Below are 20,841 nucleotides of genomic sequence, written 5' to 3' on the forward strand. Positions count from 1 at the left end.
CTCTTCTATGACAAATGTGAGGTGCATTTAACATTAACAAACATTTATGCTGCAAAATATCCGATTGTATACGAGGCCTGGACATGCAGCTTACAATATGCGCACAACTAGTCTGCAGTAGTGCATGCAATCAACGACACAGTGCTTGTGTTGGGCAAATGTGCCACAACTTGTGCCACATGAAGCATAATCATGGTGGAAATAAGAGATAATTCCAAATTCAGGGAGGTAATTGAAAAGCCAGTCGTTCAAAGCCATGGTGTCTCTACTAGCTAAGGCAGGAAATTATTGAGACTACCTGCTGCAGTAACCCAGTGGCATTGGTGTTGCGCGGCCGAGCTTGAGGTCACGAGGTTTGATCTCGGCTGTGGCAGCCACATTATGCACTCAAGACCATAGGTTACTAGTGCGGAATTGAAGCAAAGAAGTAATGAGGCCATTCCATTAAGTAAAAATCATGATACCAGCGCCAATTTCAAGGTATCCATCCAAAATATGAGCAACGAAATACACTGACATTCCAATTAATGCCAGAAGCCTCCCTCACAGACTCTGGTAATTTAACTAGAAAATCTTGGGGGTGGATCTCGAAACAGGTGCTCATCTCGTAATTTGTTGCTGCACAGCTTTTTTTTTTTTCCTATTCCTGACTAGCCAGGTTACAAAACTGTAGATCAAAAATTGTAATAGGTAATTACTGAAGCACAGTTAATATTTCATTCAAGGGGCATGGATGTTGTCCTCCGCTCAGCAGAGTCAAGTAGTAGTGCCCAGTTGAAGCATGTTTATGAATGTGGGGGTCTTTGTCTTCTGACCTTTAGTTGTAAAAAAGAGAAAGTGCAAGAAGTCACAAACTGCCAATACAGAACAGCCATGTGCACAAGACAATACTTACTATTCAGACATGAGCGAGTACTCAAGAAAGACTCGACTATAGGCATGACCACCTTGATTGTCACGTTCTAAGGGCTGCAAACATCGACCCCCAACACGCTCAGGTGTGGCTGGCAACATCTTGCGGCTCTAAACCAAACGGGAAACATATTACTAATGTATCCATTCTGGTAAAACAAATACAAATGACAACAAGAACACTAGACAGATCCACATAGACAGGGCTTTCAATTCACAATGTTCAAAAATGGATCACAAACAGTGCTTAGCATCAGAATAACAAACAGCACTGAAGCATGACAAGTCAAGGGTTTTTGCACTTTCTACATTATGCCATCACTTAATTTTTACAAACATATATATTACAAAACTTGATGGCATGTATTGAGCTATGTATGCATTTTCCCAGAGTATTACATTAAGAATATTCTAAACATGCTTGCATTACTGTAATGAAGGACTAACATTACGTGACAAAGCCATTTATATAGCACCTCAGCTGAACTGAGCAATGTGAAAATTAATGAAACAAAAAATTAGCTATGTAATTCTCTACACACCCAAGCTTTATTAATGCTGTACAACAGGTTAACCATGACAATGTGTCCCAACATAGGAGACTTAAATACATGTTTACCTTTAAAACAAAGTATATATTTGGAAACATCACTATACACTTACAGACCACAGAGGCCTTAGGAATGCTTCACCCAATCAACCATAATTTACCCAATCAACCACAAGTTGCACAGGCTTGATTTGAATGTCTATGCAGAAGTCATGTCCTGCTGATATTATGCGGTTAACTGTGAAAATAAGAAACATGCCTATTTAAAAAATTTCTCAGTCGTGATTTGTCATCTTTGCTAATAAATAGCCCTCGGCGCTTTTGGCGCACTATAAATCCCAGCAACCACCCCGATGTAACTCTTGCTAATACCAATGGTTCTCCTGTTACTGAATCCGAATGTGCTAAGTTATTAAATGATTCATTCTCAACATATATTACTACATGCCCTAACATTGATGTTGTTTCTGGTATTAATATGGCTGAAATAATAACTGACAAAGCTGGTATTTTATCTCTACTTAGAAAATTAAAAACTTCATCTGCATCTGATCATAATGGCTTCAACAACAAAATACTCAAACATATTTCTTCTGGTATCTATCGTTGCTTGGCAGCCATCTTTTCTGTATCATTATCGTCAGGCACCATTCCTCAGGACTGGCTAATAGCAAAAGTAGTGCCCATATTTAAATCAGGGGATCGCTCGTCCCCACTTAACTACAGACCTATATCTTTAACTAGTACCATCTGTAAACTCTTGGAACACATTATACACTCACAGGTAATTACATATTTAGAGGAACACAACATCATGTTCAAATACCAGCACGGTTTTCGCAAGGGTTTCTCATGCGAAACACAACTTGCAGGATTTACTCAGGATTTAAACTCATCATTGGATGCTGGCATTCAAATTGACGCCATATTCCTTGACTTCTCAAATCCGTTCGATGGAGTTCCTCACCACCGGCTCTTACTAAAACTTAGACAACTTAATATTCACCCATTTGTTCTGGCATGGGTGCAAGCCTTCTTCTCTAGTAGACAACAGTTCACGTCGGTCAATAACTTTGACTCTCCTTTCGTCCCAGTTTCATCCGGTGTTCCTCAAGGAAGTGTGCTCGGTCCATTGCTTTCCCTAATTTATATAAATGACTTACCCTCCTCTGTCAAATCTAAAGTTAGGCTATTCCCTGACGATTGCGTTATTTACCGCAACATCTCTTCTGAAGCTGACCGCCAATCTCTGCAATCTGACCTTGACTCCTTAACTTCGTGGTGCACAACATGGCTAATGACACTAAATCCTTCAAAAACTAAGTTGATGTCTTTCACTAAAAAAGCTTCTCACATTCTGTCTTACTCGCTAAATAATACTTCAGTGGAACTTCCGACCATGTACAAATATCTTGGAGTTAACTTTCAGTCTGACCTGTCCTGGCATTACCATATTAACGTCACCCTTGCTTCAGCAAACTGCTCACTTGGGTTTCTTAAACGTAACTTGAAACACACCCCATCGCACTTACATAAACTGGCTTATATCACTTTAATCCATCCTAAAATAGAATATGCCTCAGCCATTTGGGATCCTGATCAAGACTACATTATTAAAGACATCGAAGCCCTGCAGAACCGTGCTGTGCATTTTATTATTTCGGATTACTCACGTCACACCAGTGTCACTTCATTGAAGAATCGTGCTGAACTGCATGTGTTATCATGTTGCCGTAAAATCGCTCGCTTATCACTTCTTCATAAGCTCTACCATCACGCATCACTTCGTGAGGACTTCTTTAGGCCACCCCCTGCCATCTTTCCCCGCCGTGATCACCCTTCTAAAATCAAACGCTTCACGTGTTGCACACTAACTTATGCCAGATCGTTCATACTGCGCACCATAACCGAGTGGAATAACTTGCCATCACACATTGCAACCGTCACCGACATAAATGAATTCCAGAACCTTCTAATAATTAATGAAAGTGCGTAAACCTTCTTGTGTCATGTCCCCCCGCCCCATTTTTTTTTTTTTACACTACAAATGGTGTTGAAAAATGTTCTTGTCTTCTGTGTAACATGCATATTTTTATGCTTATTGTTCCTATATTTATTGCAGTGTTTTGCCTTTTCCTTTTAAGTTCACGTGTTGTGTTGTTTTCTGATTTGTTATACATTAATGGTCTGAGTGCTTTCTATGACCCAGATTAGCCTCCATTTTTGTGTGCTTGTGATTCGTATTGTCTTTTTGTACACTTCTGATTATTATTAGTACTACAATAATCTTATTGTCCTTGTATTATTATTTTTTGTGATTATTGTTTATCAGTTCCCGTTCTTTTTTTACTTATTACTCATTTATTACATCTGTATACGTTACTGCACCCCCCCCCCCCCCCTATGTAATACCCTCCTGCGAGAGGCCCTTTAGGGGTATTCTGAATAAATAAATTAAATAAATAAATTATGCCCCCTCTCTAGGTTTGCCACAGAAGTACTTTCTCATGGGACTGGATCCCGGCCACGGCAGCCGCATTTCGATGGGGGCAAAATGTGAAAACACCCGTGTACTTAGATTTAGGTGCACGTTAAAGAACTCCAGGTGTTCTAACTTTCCAGAGCCCCCAACTACAGCGTGCCTCATAATCAGATCGTGGTTTTGGCATGTAAAACCCCATTATTTAGAAAAAAAATAGTACTTTCTGGGTGCTACAGAGATACTCAAATTATAACCAAACATTATCATGTGATGTCTGCAGCTCAGGTGTCCACCACTTATTCTGTATTATATAACAAAACTGACCTAAAAGAAACTGATTAAAAAAAATTTTACTCGCCATCCCCGCCCTGCGAAAGTGGATGTCCAGTGAAACTATCAAAAACCACCACTACAACTGCTGAGGGGGCTAGGCAATGCTTTATTGCTTTAGAGTAACGGTAGTAAGGGCAATTTAGAGTAATGGTACTTTTGGCAGCACACCGCCGCTGGTCATACTGCCGTTCCTTTTTCCCTTTGTCGTTCCTCGTATTCATGCAGCTCCTCAGGAGTCCTAACAATGCATTGTGTACCCATAATGGTGCTACAACAACAATGAAATCAGTTGCTAGGCTGGTTCTTTTATATATGAAAGGCTAGAGACGTCACACCCACGTTGCAAGCTACCGTCATCGTGGCAGCTTGGGCAACAGTAATCTTTACCAAGAAACGTATGCAGGGAGCACTACGTGTTTCGCATTGTTATCAGGAGTGGCTTATCATCAATTATGTGGTTTGGATGCTTGTTTTGTGCTTGTTCTTTATTGGAACAAATGCTGTTCTGTATGATGTATGTGTTATTCCAAAGAATGTATGCACTTGTCGCTTCACTTTGCCGAGTGCTTGAATTCTCTACCTTACGGGGGTACGAGTCACTACTCCTGCCCTGCATTGCCGCCAAGATTGGCCTACATTTTTGCTAACGGACACGGAGATGCCAACCACGGAGAGGCTCACAGCTTAACCACCAGTATATTATGTTTTTCCCATGCAATGCAAGCTCAGGATATTACGTCTGCTCCTGATGCACTGTGGCATACCTGTTATAGCGTACTAGAACACTGGGAAGTATGCTGTCTGTGGCAAGACAGAATGAAGTCGTGAGGGCCACTTCAGCAATGACAGTTGCAGGTTTGCAACTTGCATGCTCTAACATGTTTACTGTGCCATTCCCACCTATATGTTTCATGAGAGCTGTCCTGCCTTGGAGACACTTTTAAAATGCACGGTGTTTGTTTTTTATACCACGTTGGTTTTGTATGCGCAGTAATTGTTGTAATATAGCAGAGTGGCCATAATGACAGAAATACAACAGGGCAAGCGGGACAGGAGTTGTTTACACTTGCAACAGCTGTTACCGTTCATGCAAAGAAGCATTTATTTGCCCCCCAGCTAAGTCTGGTCACCGACAAGCGTGATACTGCAACACCAGAAAAAAGACAATGCCATAGATGCAGGAACAACTGAAATTGATGATGGCAGAAACATGTGCAAATATCACTTCAAGCCTCTGTTCTTACAGCGTATGTACCAAAGAGATCAATGGAAGAATCGCTGAGATCCCTCATAATCAGCTCTCGCTAATAAATGACACCGGCCCTACTGCACGTACTTGTGTGCTTAAGAGTAATTTGTGTTGTTCTTTATCACATGGAAGACCAATGCACAAAGTATGTTTTATGTTGCAGAATTCTTACAGTGCACAACTTTCAAAGCTTAGATGTTTCATGTACAAAACGGAACTACCACTTATATTACCGTAATGTTGCGTGTGCTCCTTCAATATTGCTTTAATGCAAAGTCGTTAAGTAAAGAAAGTAAAGCTAAGAAACAACAAGCCAAGCACCTAAAGATGAAACAGCGCAATTATAATAGCACTCATATAGAATCATCCTAAAGTTCATTTGAATGTCACTTCGAAGTGGACCTTGAAACGCCTTTTCCTGCTCCTGTTCGTGCCTCTGGCTTATAAATTTGTGCCACTTCTTTAGCACCAAGATTTACACAGCAACGTCTATGAAAGTGTGAACCACAGGCAGACAGTCTGCTTACATGTGGGAGTGGCATCACCACATGGCTGTAAGTGGCAAACCAAGTACTGCAGTAGCTTTTACTGTTTTAAATTACCAAAATGAACTCATTTGTTATGAGAAAGCCAATGACATGTAGGCTGAAAGCAAACCAAGTTGACAAAGTGAATAGCATTCTTAGTCTACCGTGAGAATTTTTTTGGCCCCAGTATCTTGCCTAAGGAAGAGAGCAATACCAGATTGCCGGTAACAGCCCTCCTTCTGTCCCGCTGCCACCACTCTCTCCCACTCTGTTGGAAGAGGGCTCTGGTGGCACCGGAAGAGGACGAGGGCTGTCGCCTTCCACGCTGCTGCTCATGCCACTGGGGATGACACACATATAACGAATCGGCTTATATAGACACTTATACTACAGCTACAGATGCGCTGGTGACTTGCTCTGTTCTCACCAGAAAAACCACTGGGGTTGCCTTTTAATATATGTAGATATTTCTTTTCTTTATTTTTCAATTATTAAATGTCTTTCTCTTTTTCTTTCTCTACAGAATTATGCAATGAAATTTAAAATGCTTGCCATTCACTTTGCCATTCCTTTGCCATTTCTTTATTGATCACATATACATATAAAAGTTGTGTAATTGCTTTAGAAGTTTTGTTGTCATTCACCTTGCCAGTCACTTCACCAGCCCTTTATCACTTAATAAAGAACAAGTGCAAGATTTTAATATTTGCTTTAATGTGTGCTATAAAATGCCCTCCAAATGTGTCTTCACCCAAGGGGAGTTGGAAGAGCAACAAAGGCGCCTTGCCGAGCAAGAACGCCTCTAGTTTGCTGCGAAATGTGGCCCTAAATGAGAATGTTCGTGTTTGCATTCAGCTATTTGCTTACATCAACAATCTTCTTTGATGGTTTCGGCACACCAGCCACAGTGCCTACATTTCAATGGGGTGAAATGCAAAAATGCTCATATATTTAGATTAAGGTGCACATTAAAGAAGCCCAGGTGATCAAACTTAATCTGGACCACTACAGCAATCTTGTAACCAACTGTGAATGAAGTTTTGGAATGTTGCACCCCACAATTAATTTTTTTTTTAACGTTACAAGCAGAAAAATAAGCAGAGAAAAACCTTTTTCCCTTCTACTGCAGATATTCCCACTTGCAAGTGGTGTAAAAGTGCACAAATTCATGCTTCTTTCTGCCGCTGCTTCTTTCAAGTTTCCATTTATTGCAGCACCGTGTGTAATATTTATATAAAGGCATCAAAATGAAAGGGCCCCTGAAACGGTTCGATCAAATTTTGTAGACGCGTAGGGTACAGCAAAAGTTAATAATTCACACCACAATTTGTGTAAAGCGTCGCATATTAAGAGTTACAGACGATTACAAGTTATCCTCCTCCATAACCATGCATTTTCTCCTCAACTCGTTCGCCGAGTGATCGGGGCTAAGCTCTGCCTTCACTGGCTCTGCGTCATGATGGCGCGTCATGATGGCACGTCATGTCGTCTACTTCCGGTTCTCTAAGAGCAAGCACGCGAAGCCTCTCCAACCTCTTCGTCAGCTCCTTCGCAGTCGACCCCAAGCAAGATCTATTGAAGCAACGTGCGTTGCGAGCATTCTGTCACAGCGCCGAACATGTCTATTATTCCGGTAACGACAGGCGAGCTGGGCATTTCGACGAAACGGTGGAGGCATTAACTCAAACTGATGAAGGAACTTTAGCGTAGACGTACGTGAGCACCCTGATCGGTCTACACGGTCCAGCCAACCGGTGGCACAGAGCTTAACCAGCCAAGCAAAGAGCTAATACTGCTCTAACCAAGTGTAAAACGTTCTAAACATTTACAAAAACAATGTGTTATTGATTGCGATCCTGCGAAATATTTACACCAGCAGCAAAAAAGAATAGACTTCGTTACTGCTACTGTGTTTGGTTGAGCACTGTGCCATGAGGTGGCTGCACCGTGCAGACCATTAACGTTTGCGCTTCTGCTCATCCCATGAAACAGCATGGTCAAACGGCCAGACCCTGTCCCCTTGCGCTTGCGTTTACCCAAATACCGGGCTCACGAATCACTATTGTGGTAGTAATCCTCCAGTGTAAAGTAACAGCCACAAATACGCAAATCCTTGTGCCGATAGGATAGCAACAGTCTGATGCGCTGGAGCCACTTCACTCGTCTGCTGCCTTGCAGAGGGACACGATGTCACAGCTTGACATATTTCCAGTCGCTACGTTTGCAGCCCACAACGCAACAAAGGTGAATCATGGTGCTCGCAAAAAGATTGAGACCGATACTGACCGCAGAGCTCTCGTCAAAACGAAGCAAATTGCAACACAAGCAAACGACACTTGCTGTGTGCCGGAAGTGCTTAAGTGTACTAAGAAATTGTTCTTGTGCATTCTCTTTCTGGAACTTTCTTTTTATAGAAACAAATTAACCCACATTCCAACTCTTACAAACAACATTTGTGCACCATAAAGTTGGAAAAATTATTGATAACGTGCTCTGGGCAGCCCATCGGATAGCTCGCCCTACTGACATCAATTGGGTGAATGATGTCAAATGGGTAGGGGCAGCTGAAAATTCAGCCGAGCAGTGTGCTGCGACAGCAGCGATGTAAATTTTTAAAACCTTACAATAAATTGCACGCTTTACGCGGAGCACTTAGATGCATCAATTAATGATCAGAAGGACCTACTCTAACGACTCAGTATGTTTGTAGAAAATCCTCAAAATCGTTTCAGTTTCCCTTTAACACTTTAACAATCCTCATTTCTGCATCTGGCTTGTATATCTTGGTGCACTTGCAAAGCGTTATCTGCTTGTAAATGCAAACCTGTGCAATCTCACTTACCCACTAAGTACCAAGCAAATGTACAGATGGTAGGATGAACTAGTAATGCAACATATCCATCTAGATTTGCAATCGTATCGTCTCTAGACAAGGCGCTAGGCATGCCAATATGCACGCTGTTAGTTTCTAACGATGTATAACGATCATGCCTGCAGCATACAGCAGTACCTGGTGACGTCATTGCAGAAAGGTACCGCCCTCTGTGCTGCTGTGGCACACTTCCCAGTATTTTGGTACACTATATACCTGTCATGTGACATTTGTATAACATGACAGATATGGATCAGGAACGAGCCTAGCCAAGAGTGGCAGTACTACAACACCGTCTAGCAGCTGAGTCGTCAAGATGTCACTAATAAATGAACAAAAGTGTCTTTTTTTTTCACTTTTTCTTTGCATATTATTGCATGGATCCATAACTAGCCTCTAGTAAAGAATCTCGACATTGAGCAATGATCATGTTGTAAGATCAACAAACCGAAATTCCCAAGCCAACCAAAGACCAATCAGTTCCTCTCTGCTGTAAATTAGACCAATAGTCCAGTGCCTTCGCCTATATTTAAGGCTGAAGGACCCTGCCATAGGTTCTGCAAGGCTTACTGCATTAAAGGGACACCAAGGAAAAAATAAGTTGGGCTGCATTAGCAAATTACACTTTTACAATACCAAAAAAAAAGCCACTCTTACCATAGGAGGAGGCTTCATAAACCAGAAAGCATGCCAAAAGGAAAGACGGGTGGCGCTGCTTTGAAGTTCACACACCAACCTTTTCACAGCTTCTGCTCAAGTCTAGTTAATTTTAAAGTGAAGCTTTCTTTGCAAACCCTTCCCGACTTTCCTGACCGAGCTTGGTGGGTGCTGTGGCTACTACAGTCTTGCCGAATAGCTTGCATGCAGGACAACACTACCATCTTTACCACCCTTATAGGTGTCCAGGCTGCTGACCTTGTTTTTTACAGAATTATTGAGTGATAAAACAAATGATACGTAAATATCCTCACTGCAACAAATAAGCAGTGCCAATGCCTAAATCGTGCCAACGCCAACAACCTCTTTCAAATGATCGCCACATGTTGATGATGATTTGTATACTACGGCACATACACACAATGGGGAACTGGCAATGAAGCGGGCGGTACATTTAAACTAAATAAAAAGAAATGAAGAAATACAAAGCAATACAAGAGTTGTCACATTGCATAGCATGGGTGTACAAGAGCACATGTGCATGCGCCAGTTTCCTTTACACCAGAGATGCAGGAAGGAAATGGGCAAATTTATAGCATTTCATTAACCACTTCATAAAAGCTTCACTTCACACAGATTTCAAAATGTGCGTTGGATCTGCATAATTCCTTTACTAGTAAAAATGGACTATGTTGCATTATAATGGGGGCCAAAAGCTGAATTTGGCAAGTTTCAAGAACCTTTACTGCCCCACAATTGCCCAAACATGAGAAAATACACTAAAGTCCATGACGTGACACTGATGTGCCAGCACAGGGTTTTGGCTCAAGATTGAAGAAATGGAAGCTTGGCCTTCATTTTCCTTTTTATTAATCAACCTCTCACCATGAAATTAACAAAAATAGAGTTTTGAAGTAATATTTTATCAGTCTAGACTTATTTACTATTTCACTTTAATTATGTCCCTTTAATGCGAGCGTCACACAGTATTCTTTTGATCACAGTCGAGCATGATCCGGATCGAATTTCTCGGTCACAATTGGCTTAATCTTTGCTCAATCTGTGGAAGGGAGCCAATCACGATCAAGAATTTCAATCCGGACTGGGCTCAACCGCGATCGAAAGTGGCCGTGTGACACCAGTATAATACAGTATCTGGACAGTGACGCTCGAGCAAAGCTTGTTCTGGCAACACAGGTATCGCATCTCTCTCCAAGATACTGCAATACACTCCTTGACAACTGCCAATTCCCTTGGTCTATTTTGAATGCACATATTGGAAGGATTAAGTTACTATCTGCATAATGTTCTACAACGTACAAAAGTGCTATGTTACTTTTTTATGAGCACTTTGCAATGACCAGTAAGTTAGACCGTTATAGATATACTCTGGTGGTCCTGAATGCCCAATGAACATTTCCCATGAAAATTCAGGAGATGCAGGTGGTTCACTAGATAGCAGCCAAAGTATTTAAATTTAAAGTGCCACTATTTCACCGCTCCTCTCATTCTGACACAGCCAAGTGCAAAAGTTAATGGCAATGCAGCAAGAATTTGCAAGAAGTTGAATGTTTAATGTGTGCACCAGCAATGCAGGTCGTCAGACAGTTGTAGTGGTGTTATTGGAGCCAATATCAAGCAAAGCACTTCAAAAATATTCAAGGCAGCACACTTGCATGTGCATATTGGCAAATTGCCGAGGCTTCACATCCCAAGCAACATCCCGAAAAATTGTACAGGAGAGCCATGAATTAACTTTGACCATCTGAGCTTCTTTTATTGCACAGCACAACCCTAAGCACTTCAGTATTTTTGTCATCCACCATCATAACAACTGCTACAGCCCCAAGCTGAACCCACATCATCATGTAGGCTGCTGCAGCTAGTTTAAAGGTGCATGCAGCACCAAAGAAGTACTGCAACATTTACTGCCATTCTGCACTCACATTTGAATATTTGTAAATAGTGGCAGTGCCTAAACAATGGCTACACTGCACAAATGTCAAGTTGAAAATTCATGGTATCACAACTCTAAGCGCATCTGTGTTCAAAAGTTTTAGTGTATGGTAAACGTCTCTAAATTTTATTAATTACTATAAAAATGAAAAGTCTTTAGAATACAAACAGGAGCAGCGCAACACAGGACGAGCGAGTAAAGAGCACATGACAGAGCGTCGTCATTGTGCATGCACTAGAATATGTGTGGTTCTCACACTTCGAAACATTGGTGCTGTACATGTCTACAAATGAAAGTTTGTAACATCAAACATCGAAAACTACACAAGGTGTATACAGCTGTAACTCACAGTGCGAATGGACATTGCACTTCTGCAATACCGCGCTTGGCTCCTTATGTATTCAGTTCATAACCTGCAAATAAAAAGCACAAGTTTGCACGTCTATTTCTGCATGACTCTAAGCTTGTAATCGCGCATAATCACAGTTCAACCACACTTTTCGAACCGCTTTTACAGGGTAGGAAGACATTTCAAGAAATCTCATTAGGTTCGTCATCCAAAATAACGTAGCTACTTATGCAATAAGTAGCTTCGTTACGTTGAGCGCTCGTCCTGTCCTTTATCTTGTCTTCGTTCCATTTTTGCGCTCTTTACATTCATTATGAACGGAAATTTTCCCATCTTGCTGTGTAGGTTAGTTCGGTGAAAGTTAGGTTAAATGAGCAACGACGTACCATCACAGCCACAGCGCTGCGCATGCAGGCACATGCTGATCGCCACTGAACGAAAAATTTATTTTTAAATCCACATTACAAAAAGTGAACCATGCCAACGCCAAATATACGTCGAACGCAAAGAGCATCTGCAAGAAGGCTAGCTTAACAACAGAGCTGATAAATTCTCACCGAGCTCGCACAGTCGCATTGGTTTCGGAACCTCAGGAACAGCTGATCATTTGTCCCTTTCCTTTCCGTTTAAAGGCCGAGCAAAACTACTTGTATCAGTAAGTCGCATTATCAAAGCAGTACGCACTACATATGTTCCGAGCTACAAAAACAGCATATCTCGCCCAAGCGGCTACGTATTGGCTAGGGCAGCTAGGGATCTTGAGGTTTAGGAGTCTGCGACCGCTGCGACAAGCAAGCAGCGCTAGTCAGCTCGTACGAGTGTGCAAAGTGGTCATCGCCAACACCGCTACAAGCACTGAACTGCGCAAAAACCTGTTCATTCGTTGAACCCCAGCGCCAAGTGTCGCCGTATTGCCACAGGCAGAGGGCGCCAGATGTGCACCATAGAGAAAGGATGCGTGTACCGCGACTTGAGCGTGCTGTGTGGAGAATAGACGTATTTGTTGTTATGATCCGCTGGGTGTAGCCGTGGCTGTAGCAATATAATAGATAAAATTTGCTGCAAAAATAGGCTAGGTGTACATTGAAGCCTTATTCTATGGTAAAGCCATTGCGAGGAAATTTGTGTTTATCAAAATAAACAGACAATACAATATTTCTCATGTTCTATGGTTTAATGTCCTCTTAAGTGAGGCTTTGCATAAAAGCCAAGAAGTAAAGAGTTCGCCTTGTTTCTAATCACAGCTCAACATAAACCATAAACCTATGAGCTGCCGGCTACCAAGGGGATCAAAACAAACATGAGCGAAATGAACAAACCAAAGCAACGAAACAAAACTATGGTGCTTGTGGCGCTATCTGTTGGATAGCGTTGACGACAGCGGTCTGTGCTGCGCTGCTGTAACAAAGTGTTTGTGAAGCGGGTGTTTTCTGTTGCTTAGCCCTTATAACTAGGTCGTCTGTTCATCTTGAAGTTCCTGAAGAATACCATGTATAGCAGCGATTTTATGGACGGCATTTCATTGATTTACCATGTGAGTACGCGCTATGAACCACTGATCTTCCGGCACAGAGACAGTCGAAACAACCGTGAAGTGGAAATCATGATATAGCAGAAGCGTATAGTCAAAAGCGTTTGAAATGGTAGAGCTGAAAATTTTAGTCCTCCTCTGTGTTTGTTGGGGACTGACGTTCGCGTGGGCTCAGAAACCACCGAAACTGAGCCCCCTGCAACTACCCGAAGGCCTTGTCGCTGGCACGGATGTCCGCCTTACGTGCAGTGTAGTTGTTGGTGACGCTCCCTTGGAGATCCTGTGGTACCAGAATGAGAAACGACTTACTTCTTTGTCTTCTGTTAAGGAAGAGACTGGTACACACTTGTCTACTTTGTCCTTTAAGCCGCTGAGTGAAGACCATGGTGGAACATACAAATGCGTGGCCAAAAACGCTGCGGGTGGGGACAGTGCATCGGTGGAGCTTGTAGTGAATGTTGCGCCACGATGGATAGTGGAACCATCTGACGTGAAAGCTGCAGAAGGAAGCACAATCATAATTAATTGCCACGTGAAAGGTACTCCTTCACCGCGAATTGCTTGGTCGCATGACAATGGAGGAAGAGTCACTCAGTTATACTCTGCACCAGCTGGTGAAAATTCTTCTGATCGCCATAAACTTCTATCAAATGGCACTCTTTTAATACGGGATGTCCAGAAGTCCGACTCTGGGATGTACACATGTAACGTGAACAATGGAATTGGCTTGGGGCTGAAGAAGGCCGTGGCTGTTACAGTGTACACAGTAGCTCAAGCACAAGTTTTGATGCAACATCTGTCTGTGCAGTCCGGTCGTACTGCCAACCTCACTTGCATTGCTACAGGCGATCACCCAATAGTGGTCACTTGGCTAAAGGGCGATAATTCAGTAACAGCCAACAGTCAACTTTATGACAGAATCCTTGTGTCCAATGACACTCGGAAAGAACGACTGGTATCTTCGCTGATACTAAAGCATGTGACAGTTGGTGATGCAGGTCGTTACACATGCAAAGTAAAAAATGACTATGCGGAAGACACTAAGGCTATTCGACTAAATGTCCAACAGCCACCCTCTAACCCAACCGAGGTTGAAGTATCGGATGTGTGGAGTCGTAGTGCCAGAATCCGCTGGAAGAGTCCTTCTAGTTCATCTGTTTTGTCATACCAAGTGCGCTTTTGGTCGCACCGAGACGACGAAATGTTGAACCACACTGTCCGTGGTGGAGTCACCACGGCTCTTGTCCGAGACCTCCATCCTGCAACTGAATATAGAGTAGCTGTCGTAGCAGTGAATTCTGCAGGTACAAGTGAATCTTCCCCCGTCATTAGATTTAACACAACACAAGAAGAGCCATCTGGTGCCCCTGTCAATGTTCGTATTGAAAAGTCGGGGGCGACTTTTGTACTCATCACATGGAGTCCTCCTCCAGAAAGTGATTGGAACGGAAAGCTTCTTGGCTATTATGTGGGGTACAGTAGTACATCTGAATCCTCCAGAAAGAGCCCTTTTTCTTACCACACTGTTGATCCAGACCAAGGCAGCTTTACTCTGCGAGGTCTTGCAAAGGCCACATCTTATGTGGTTGTGGTAAAAGCATTTAATGCCGTTGGAAGTGGTCCTCCATCACCCCCTTTACCTGTGACCACCTTAGATGGTGACTTTCCCCCAGCACCAACACTCAGTGTGTCTGCTGTTGATCAGACATCTGTGCAAGTCACCTGGATGTTCAGTGTACCAGTGCCGCACAGGATCACGGGGTACACTCTGCACTATCGACAGCCTGGCGATTCCTGGAAAGAAGTATTTGTAGCCTCAGGGAAGCAGTCCTCTTACCTTTTGTCAGGCCTTGAGCCTTCCCTGCCATGCCAGGTGTATCTGATAGCCCACAGCCGGCAGGTCAACAGTGAGCCTAGTGATGTGCTAAATGTGCCGTTGACGGTAACATCAGTTGCACAGCAGCCAGGCTCGTCGGCTTCTTCAGATGCAGAGCTGCGAGAAGTGCTCTATGTAGTTGTGCCCATTGTGACAGCCACAGCGCTGGCGGTAGTTCTGGTAGTGTCTGTCTGCTTCTGCTTGTATGTGCGCAAGACGCGCCAGCCGCCACCACCTCCAGCCTATGCAGACTTTCCCAGAGACTCAGACTTTACTTTTGCAGTTCATGGCATGCCACCTCCGCCTGGTAAGGCTACCCCTTACTCAACGATGCAGAGGTCCACAGACAACGAGGGCATTTATGAATCCATTGTTGACATGCGGACCTTGTCCTTACGCCGGAAACAGGCTGCCCAAAATTCCCTAAGGAAAGGGTCTGTAGACTTGGTTGACGTGTGTGTTGTGTGAACAGTCAATAGTGGTGAGAGATTTATTGCATAGACTGTGTTGGCAGAACTTTCTATGTTCAAATTTTTTTAGGCAGGCCAACAATATGCAGTCCACAACTTATGTATTTTGTAGTGTATGCTTGAAATGTTAATTTTAATTATCTATGCTTCACATGCAAAGCAAGCACACTTACTGGTCATTCTGTTATAATTTGTGTGTGTGGTGTGTGTGCGTGCATGCGTGTGTGTGCATGCATGCGTGTGTGTGCATGCACGCACATGTATACCTTGGCATGTGTGGTGAATGGAAGGAATTCAATATGCTGTCACAGGTGAAATTACACGAGTGCTTATATTTTCCACTAGCTGACAGTATCACTGTTGTGCAAACCTGTCACAGCATTCTACTTTTCAGGTGAAGATGGGAATTGAAGTTTATTGAACACAGGAGCACTTGCCACATTGTATTGCTGTGCTGTCTTATAGCGTGCTATTTTTGCAGCGAATGTGCTGCCATTCAATCTGCCGTGACAACACACGGGCTACAGCGTTATGCTGCTTAGCTTGAAGTTGCAGATTTGATGCAGAAATGCTTGTGTACTGTGCATTGTGTGCACATTAAAGAACCTAAGGTGGTCAGAATTAATTTGGAGCCCCCCGTTACAGAATGCATCATAATCAGGTTGTGCTTTTGGCATGTAGAACTGCAGAATTAATTAAATTTTGCTGGCATCCTGATCAGCAGCAAGGTGACTGAAATATGGCAACTTTAATCACACGTGGACTGCAGTTCAGCCACCTGTTGTCCATTTAAAAGCAACAATTCTTATTCTTGCTGCTATCATGTGTTGCTTCAGCTGAGCACGAGGTCGCGGGATCAAATCCCGGCCACAGCAGCCGCATTTCGATGGGGGCGAAATGCGAAAACACCCGTGTACTTAGATTTAGCTGCAGGTTAAAGAACCCCAGGTGGTCAAATTTCCGGAGTCCACCACTACGGCGTGCCTCATAATCAGAAAATGGTTTTGGCACGTAAAACCCCATAATTTAATTTAATCGTGTTGCTTCAAATGCTTCTAACCTGGATGGCTCAGCAGCAGAACTTCCTAGATGGCAACATACGTGTGTTCCATTTTGTTGAATTATAGAGCTTAAAAGCAAGCTGCTAGTTCTTCACATAAAAATGAAAAGTGAGCAGTTATCAATGTCTTGATAAATAGCCCACTCTCTTCTTGACAGGGCTTTCCAAGAAGGCTACTTTTTCTTGCGAGACTAAGTCCTTGTTCATGCTACGCTTACTTGAAGTACTCCACTTTTTATGTGACGTAGCCCATGTTTCAGCTCAGAGATTTAACAAAATGTGCCATGTGTTAGCTCTCATCTCTACTCCATTTCATACTTAGTGTGCAATGCTGTGGAAGCTATGCAAGAAGTTCAGTCATCATAATTTATCCCTCTGTGGTGTCACAGGGAAGTCTCATGGTCACACATGCTCTCACTATCTGCACGAGCCTGCACGGGAGGCTGGCACGAAAGGTTGCTAATGAAAAACCCATAAAAAAGTAAAATGATCAAAAACAGCATATTAACAGCATGTAACACAGTTTGTTCATTTATAATGACTGAAACTTTCTTCATTGTGAACTGAGCCTAAATAAAGAACAGTGTTGCATAACTGCCTGCAAAAAACACCGAACTAATTTTTCTTCTAAATGCAAGTACTGCAAGAAGTCTTGCTAGCCTCCACAGCGTTGCACACTGTATAAAACGGAGTATAGGCCATCTCGTGACAAGGCACTGTGCTACCATACGGCTTAGCGATGCTGTTTGGCAATGCTCTTCTTTGATCCTTACATTCTATTTTCATCTGTACTATAGAAATGTGACTGAAAAGTGTTATCCCACAGAAAACTGTGGCCAGTTTTTTTTTTTTCTTTTGTTGCTTTTCCGCACTCTCTTTACTATCTGCAATTGCTAATGCTTAAAAAGCACTTGGTCATTGCAGTAAATGCAACATGCATTACCATGCTGGGATTGTGACTGGAACTGATTGTGTTTTATAGTATTCTTAGACTGAAATTGTTCCTCTGTGCTATTCATTGATAGTCATGGCTTGGTGTGCTTCACATGTAATTTTTATGCTACATACAACATAGGTATAACTTCTGTTTATTTATGTTTTCAACTCATTGTGCAACAAAAGTTTTTATTCGCTGCAGTAATGAGGCCTTCAACGAGCTTACATCAACGTGGAACATTTTGGGTTACATTTTTTTTATGCATTCCATTCAGTAATGTGATTTGGAGGAAAAATCTTTTTTTTTCTCTCTTCTTTTTTTAACAAATATCTGTTACATTCATTAGACACGTGTCCATATAGTGTCATGTGATTGTTCAAACCAAAGAAAAGAAAGTGTGTTGTGGATTGTGCCCAAAATGCTGGCTCGCTGGTTTCAAAGAAATCTGAAGTTCTTAAAAGAAGTTTTTTGGATAACCAATAGTAATACCTTAACGTCTTGAAAAGAAAATCACTTACAGCACCACACTTTACTAAGAACTCATGGGTATTTACTTGAATGCAGAATTCACATTGCTGTCTATGTTAATGAAGGTGGCAGGTTGGGGAAGTTGATAATCTGTGCTATTCTTGAAAAATCCTAGAAGCTGCAAAGGGACTTAAAAAGGGGACACAAGCAGTTTGTGTGTGCTTCCTTTCCTCTGCCCTCTCTACTTGTATTCTATGTTCAACGTGTCAGCATTTTTGTTATCTTGCAATAGATAAGTTTCTCATTAGTGCCTTCTAGCTGTGCAGATTTACATTTAATTAGTCTTAACCATGGTAATTGTTATGCTTTTTAAACTTGTTATGGAAATATTACATGATCCCTAATTCACGATCTGTAAACGCTTAAGCTTTCACATATACACAAGCTGATTCTTGCAGATTTCATGATTTGACAGCTAATGTAGCTGAGTATGCCTTGCAAACAACGAAAGGCCTCTGCGATGTGATTAGATTACGTGTAGCATAATAGGGGCCTACAAGATGATGAAGACGGAGATGTGGCACTGTCATCTTGCATCTGTCGTCTTGTGTGCCCAAACTTTAGAGGGGTACATTAGTGACAAATGTGATGAATGGCATGTTATTCAAAGTTATCTCTAACTACTATGATTATGCATTCTTTTATTTTGTTAGTGTACGCTTAGCCAATTAAGATCAGTTGCAGAAATTTTCAAACATTGATAGCGCAGAAGTTGTCATTGAAAGAGCTGTAGAGTATCTTCAGAAACACCCCATGAAATCTCCATGAAGTTCTTTCTTATGTGCTACCTTTTGCTGGGTGCTGACAAAAAGCCATGAGACATGAAAAGATGATGCCTCCACTCAATAACGTCCCTGGAATGCAGCATTCACAAGTGTGTTTTCAAGAAACTATGCCCACACGTTGGCCACAAGAAATGCATAGCAGAGTATTTTGATCAGCTTTCAGGGTGGGCCTGCCACTTGACATTTTCACTGGTGGCAACTGTCTGTTTTCACAACGAAGATGCTAACATGGCTCACACTGAATGCCAGGGCTGATAGCTGTTTTGTGATGAGCATGCATGCTTCGGTTTTGGGAAACATGATTGAAAGCACTGCAATCCATGCACTACAGTGCATAGCGAGATCATTTCATCATATTTTGCTGGCTTTCTTCAAAGCCTAGAACAAATATTACATAAAAGATAACATCATGAAAGCAACTTCATTGAGTGTTTCTGACTATGCTCTAGAACTGTTGCACAAATATTTGCAATGATTACTTAAAAATGTGCATAACTGATCTTACTTATCTACTTAAGCACACTACAAAAAGTATCCAGAGTAACTCAAGACAGCTGCAAATGATATGTAATTGCTCATTTCACCTACGGTGTACTACTTTTTCTTTTCTTTGTTTTACTTCAAGTGGCATGAAACACCCAGCATATTTCACAAAGTAGTTTATTATTGCAAAATGGTTATTTATTTGTAAGGGTTGTATTGAGGCACACTCAAATTACGACGATTTTAGTGCAGTAATGCAGTGTTAAAATTTTGTAAATGTTGAGCAAAAGCTAATGTGAAGTTTTGACTGTTTCACTGCTTTAGAAATAACTTGGAGAACTTCTCTTTTATTTGCAACATCAATTTTTTAGAAGTTTTAGAACTATTGTACTGTGCATTCATGAATAATAGTTCGGACAACACTGGTGCTATGGAAAAAAAAATTTTTTTTGCAGTATTAAGCATGCAACATAAAGTGTAGCAGTTCAAGTTAAATAAACAGGTTCAAGAACTGTAGTGCATGTCGCAGTTCCAGTTTTCATAGCAATATTAAAGTACTTCTCCTGTGTTCTCCAAACTCTTGCACGTGATGATGCCTTGTTAGGACATTCTTCATCTAGCCATTTCTTGTTGGATTGCATTAACTCTTTTATTACCGCACCTGTAAAAATTGATCAATTTGATCGACAGTTTTTCTATGCACTGTTAAACATTTCTGTTGGAATTCTACTAGCAACATCAGGCATCGTCTGAAATGACGACTGAGTTTCAACTATTCATCAGATTTGACAATTTTTGACAGATTGTGGAGTCTGCAAAAATTTGACTTGGACTGAAGGTATCATCGAAATTAGCCTCCGATGCTCCTAGCACTTCTTCAATAAAAAGATGCAAAATTTGCGCTTTTGTAGACTTGGCAACATCATTTTGTAGTGACACCGGCAATCAAGACACAGACGCTTTTCTCAGGTTGTCAATTTTCCGATTCAACGTATAGGCTGTTCTAATGATGTCTCAAACAATGGTAGATGTTAGTGAGTGCATGGTATCTTGATAATTGTGTTGGACTAATATAAAGTGCATCTTTATTCCCCCTCCTTATTGGTTGGTTTAGCCCATCAACGCTTCGACAGCGTATGTACAAATTATTATGAGCAATCTTTCCCGTCTTAAGCTTTCGCTCATACATGAGCATGCAGTCGATATCGGAGCAACCTTCAACCGAACCTTGACTACCTGTCTAATATCTTGCACCTTGAATACCACCTGTGCAAGTGCCCTTA

At 41.9% G+C, this 20,841-nt stretch overlaps 2 protein-coding genes across 4 annotated transcripts in view; one reads left to right on the forward strand and one right to left on the reverse strand.

The window, feature by feature from the left end:
• Window positions 1–12,777, reverse strand: part of peo (ubiquitin E2 variant domain-containing protein pendolino) — a 45,047-nt gene extending 32,270 nt beyond the window's left edge. The window contains exons 1-3 of one of the 3 annotated variants that reach the window (XM_055061588.2): window positions 12,446–12,777; window positions 11,889–11,952; window positions 896–1,023 (exon numbers count right to left, since the gene is read on the reverse strand). In XM_055061588.2, the coding sequence (XP_054917563.1) occupies window positions 896–1,023; window positions 11,889–11,903 (143 nt within the window). In that variant the 5' untranslated portion in view covers window positions 11,904–11,952; window positions 12,446–12,777. Of the gene's footprint in view, window positions 1–895; window positions 1,024–11,888; window positions 11,953–12,274; window positions 12,410–12,445 lie in introns of those variants that run through there. The other 2 variants (XM_050191559.3, XM_055061587.2) reach the window with 2 other exon arrangements.
• Window positions 12,778–13,128: 351 nt separating this feature from the next.
• On the forward strand, window positions 13,129–18,540 carry LOC126544294 (cell adhesion molecule DSCAML1-like). Its single transcript, XM_050191557.2, has one exon. The coding sequence runs from the start codon at window positions 13,529–13,531 to the stop codon at window positions 15,761–15,763; it is 2,235 nt and encodes a 744-aa protein (XP_050047514.1). The 5' UTR covers window positions 13,129–13,528; the 3' UTR covers window positions 15,764–18,540.
• Window positions 18,541–20,841: the final 2,301 nt, after the last annotated feature.

This window comes from Dermacentor andersoni, chromosome 1, assembly GCF_023375885.2.
Source record: "Dermacentor andersoni chromosome 1, qqDerAnde1_hic_scaffold, whole genome shotgun sequence".
NCBI classification, from domain to species: Eukaryota; Metazoa; Arthropoda; class Arachnida; order Ixodida; family Ixodidae; genus Dermacentor; species Dermacentor andersoni.

Bases quoted from the DNA above. Each gene is read 5' to 3' on its own strand.
- LOC126544294 (XM_050191557.2), top strand. From the start codon at position 13,529: ATGGTAGAGCTGAAAATTTTAGTCCTCCTCTGTGTTTGTTGGGGACTG.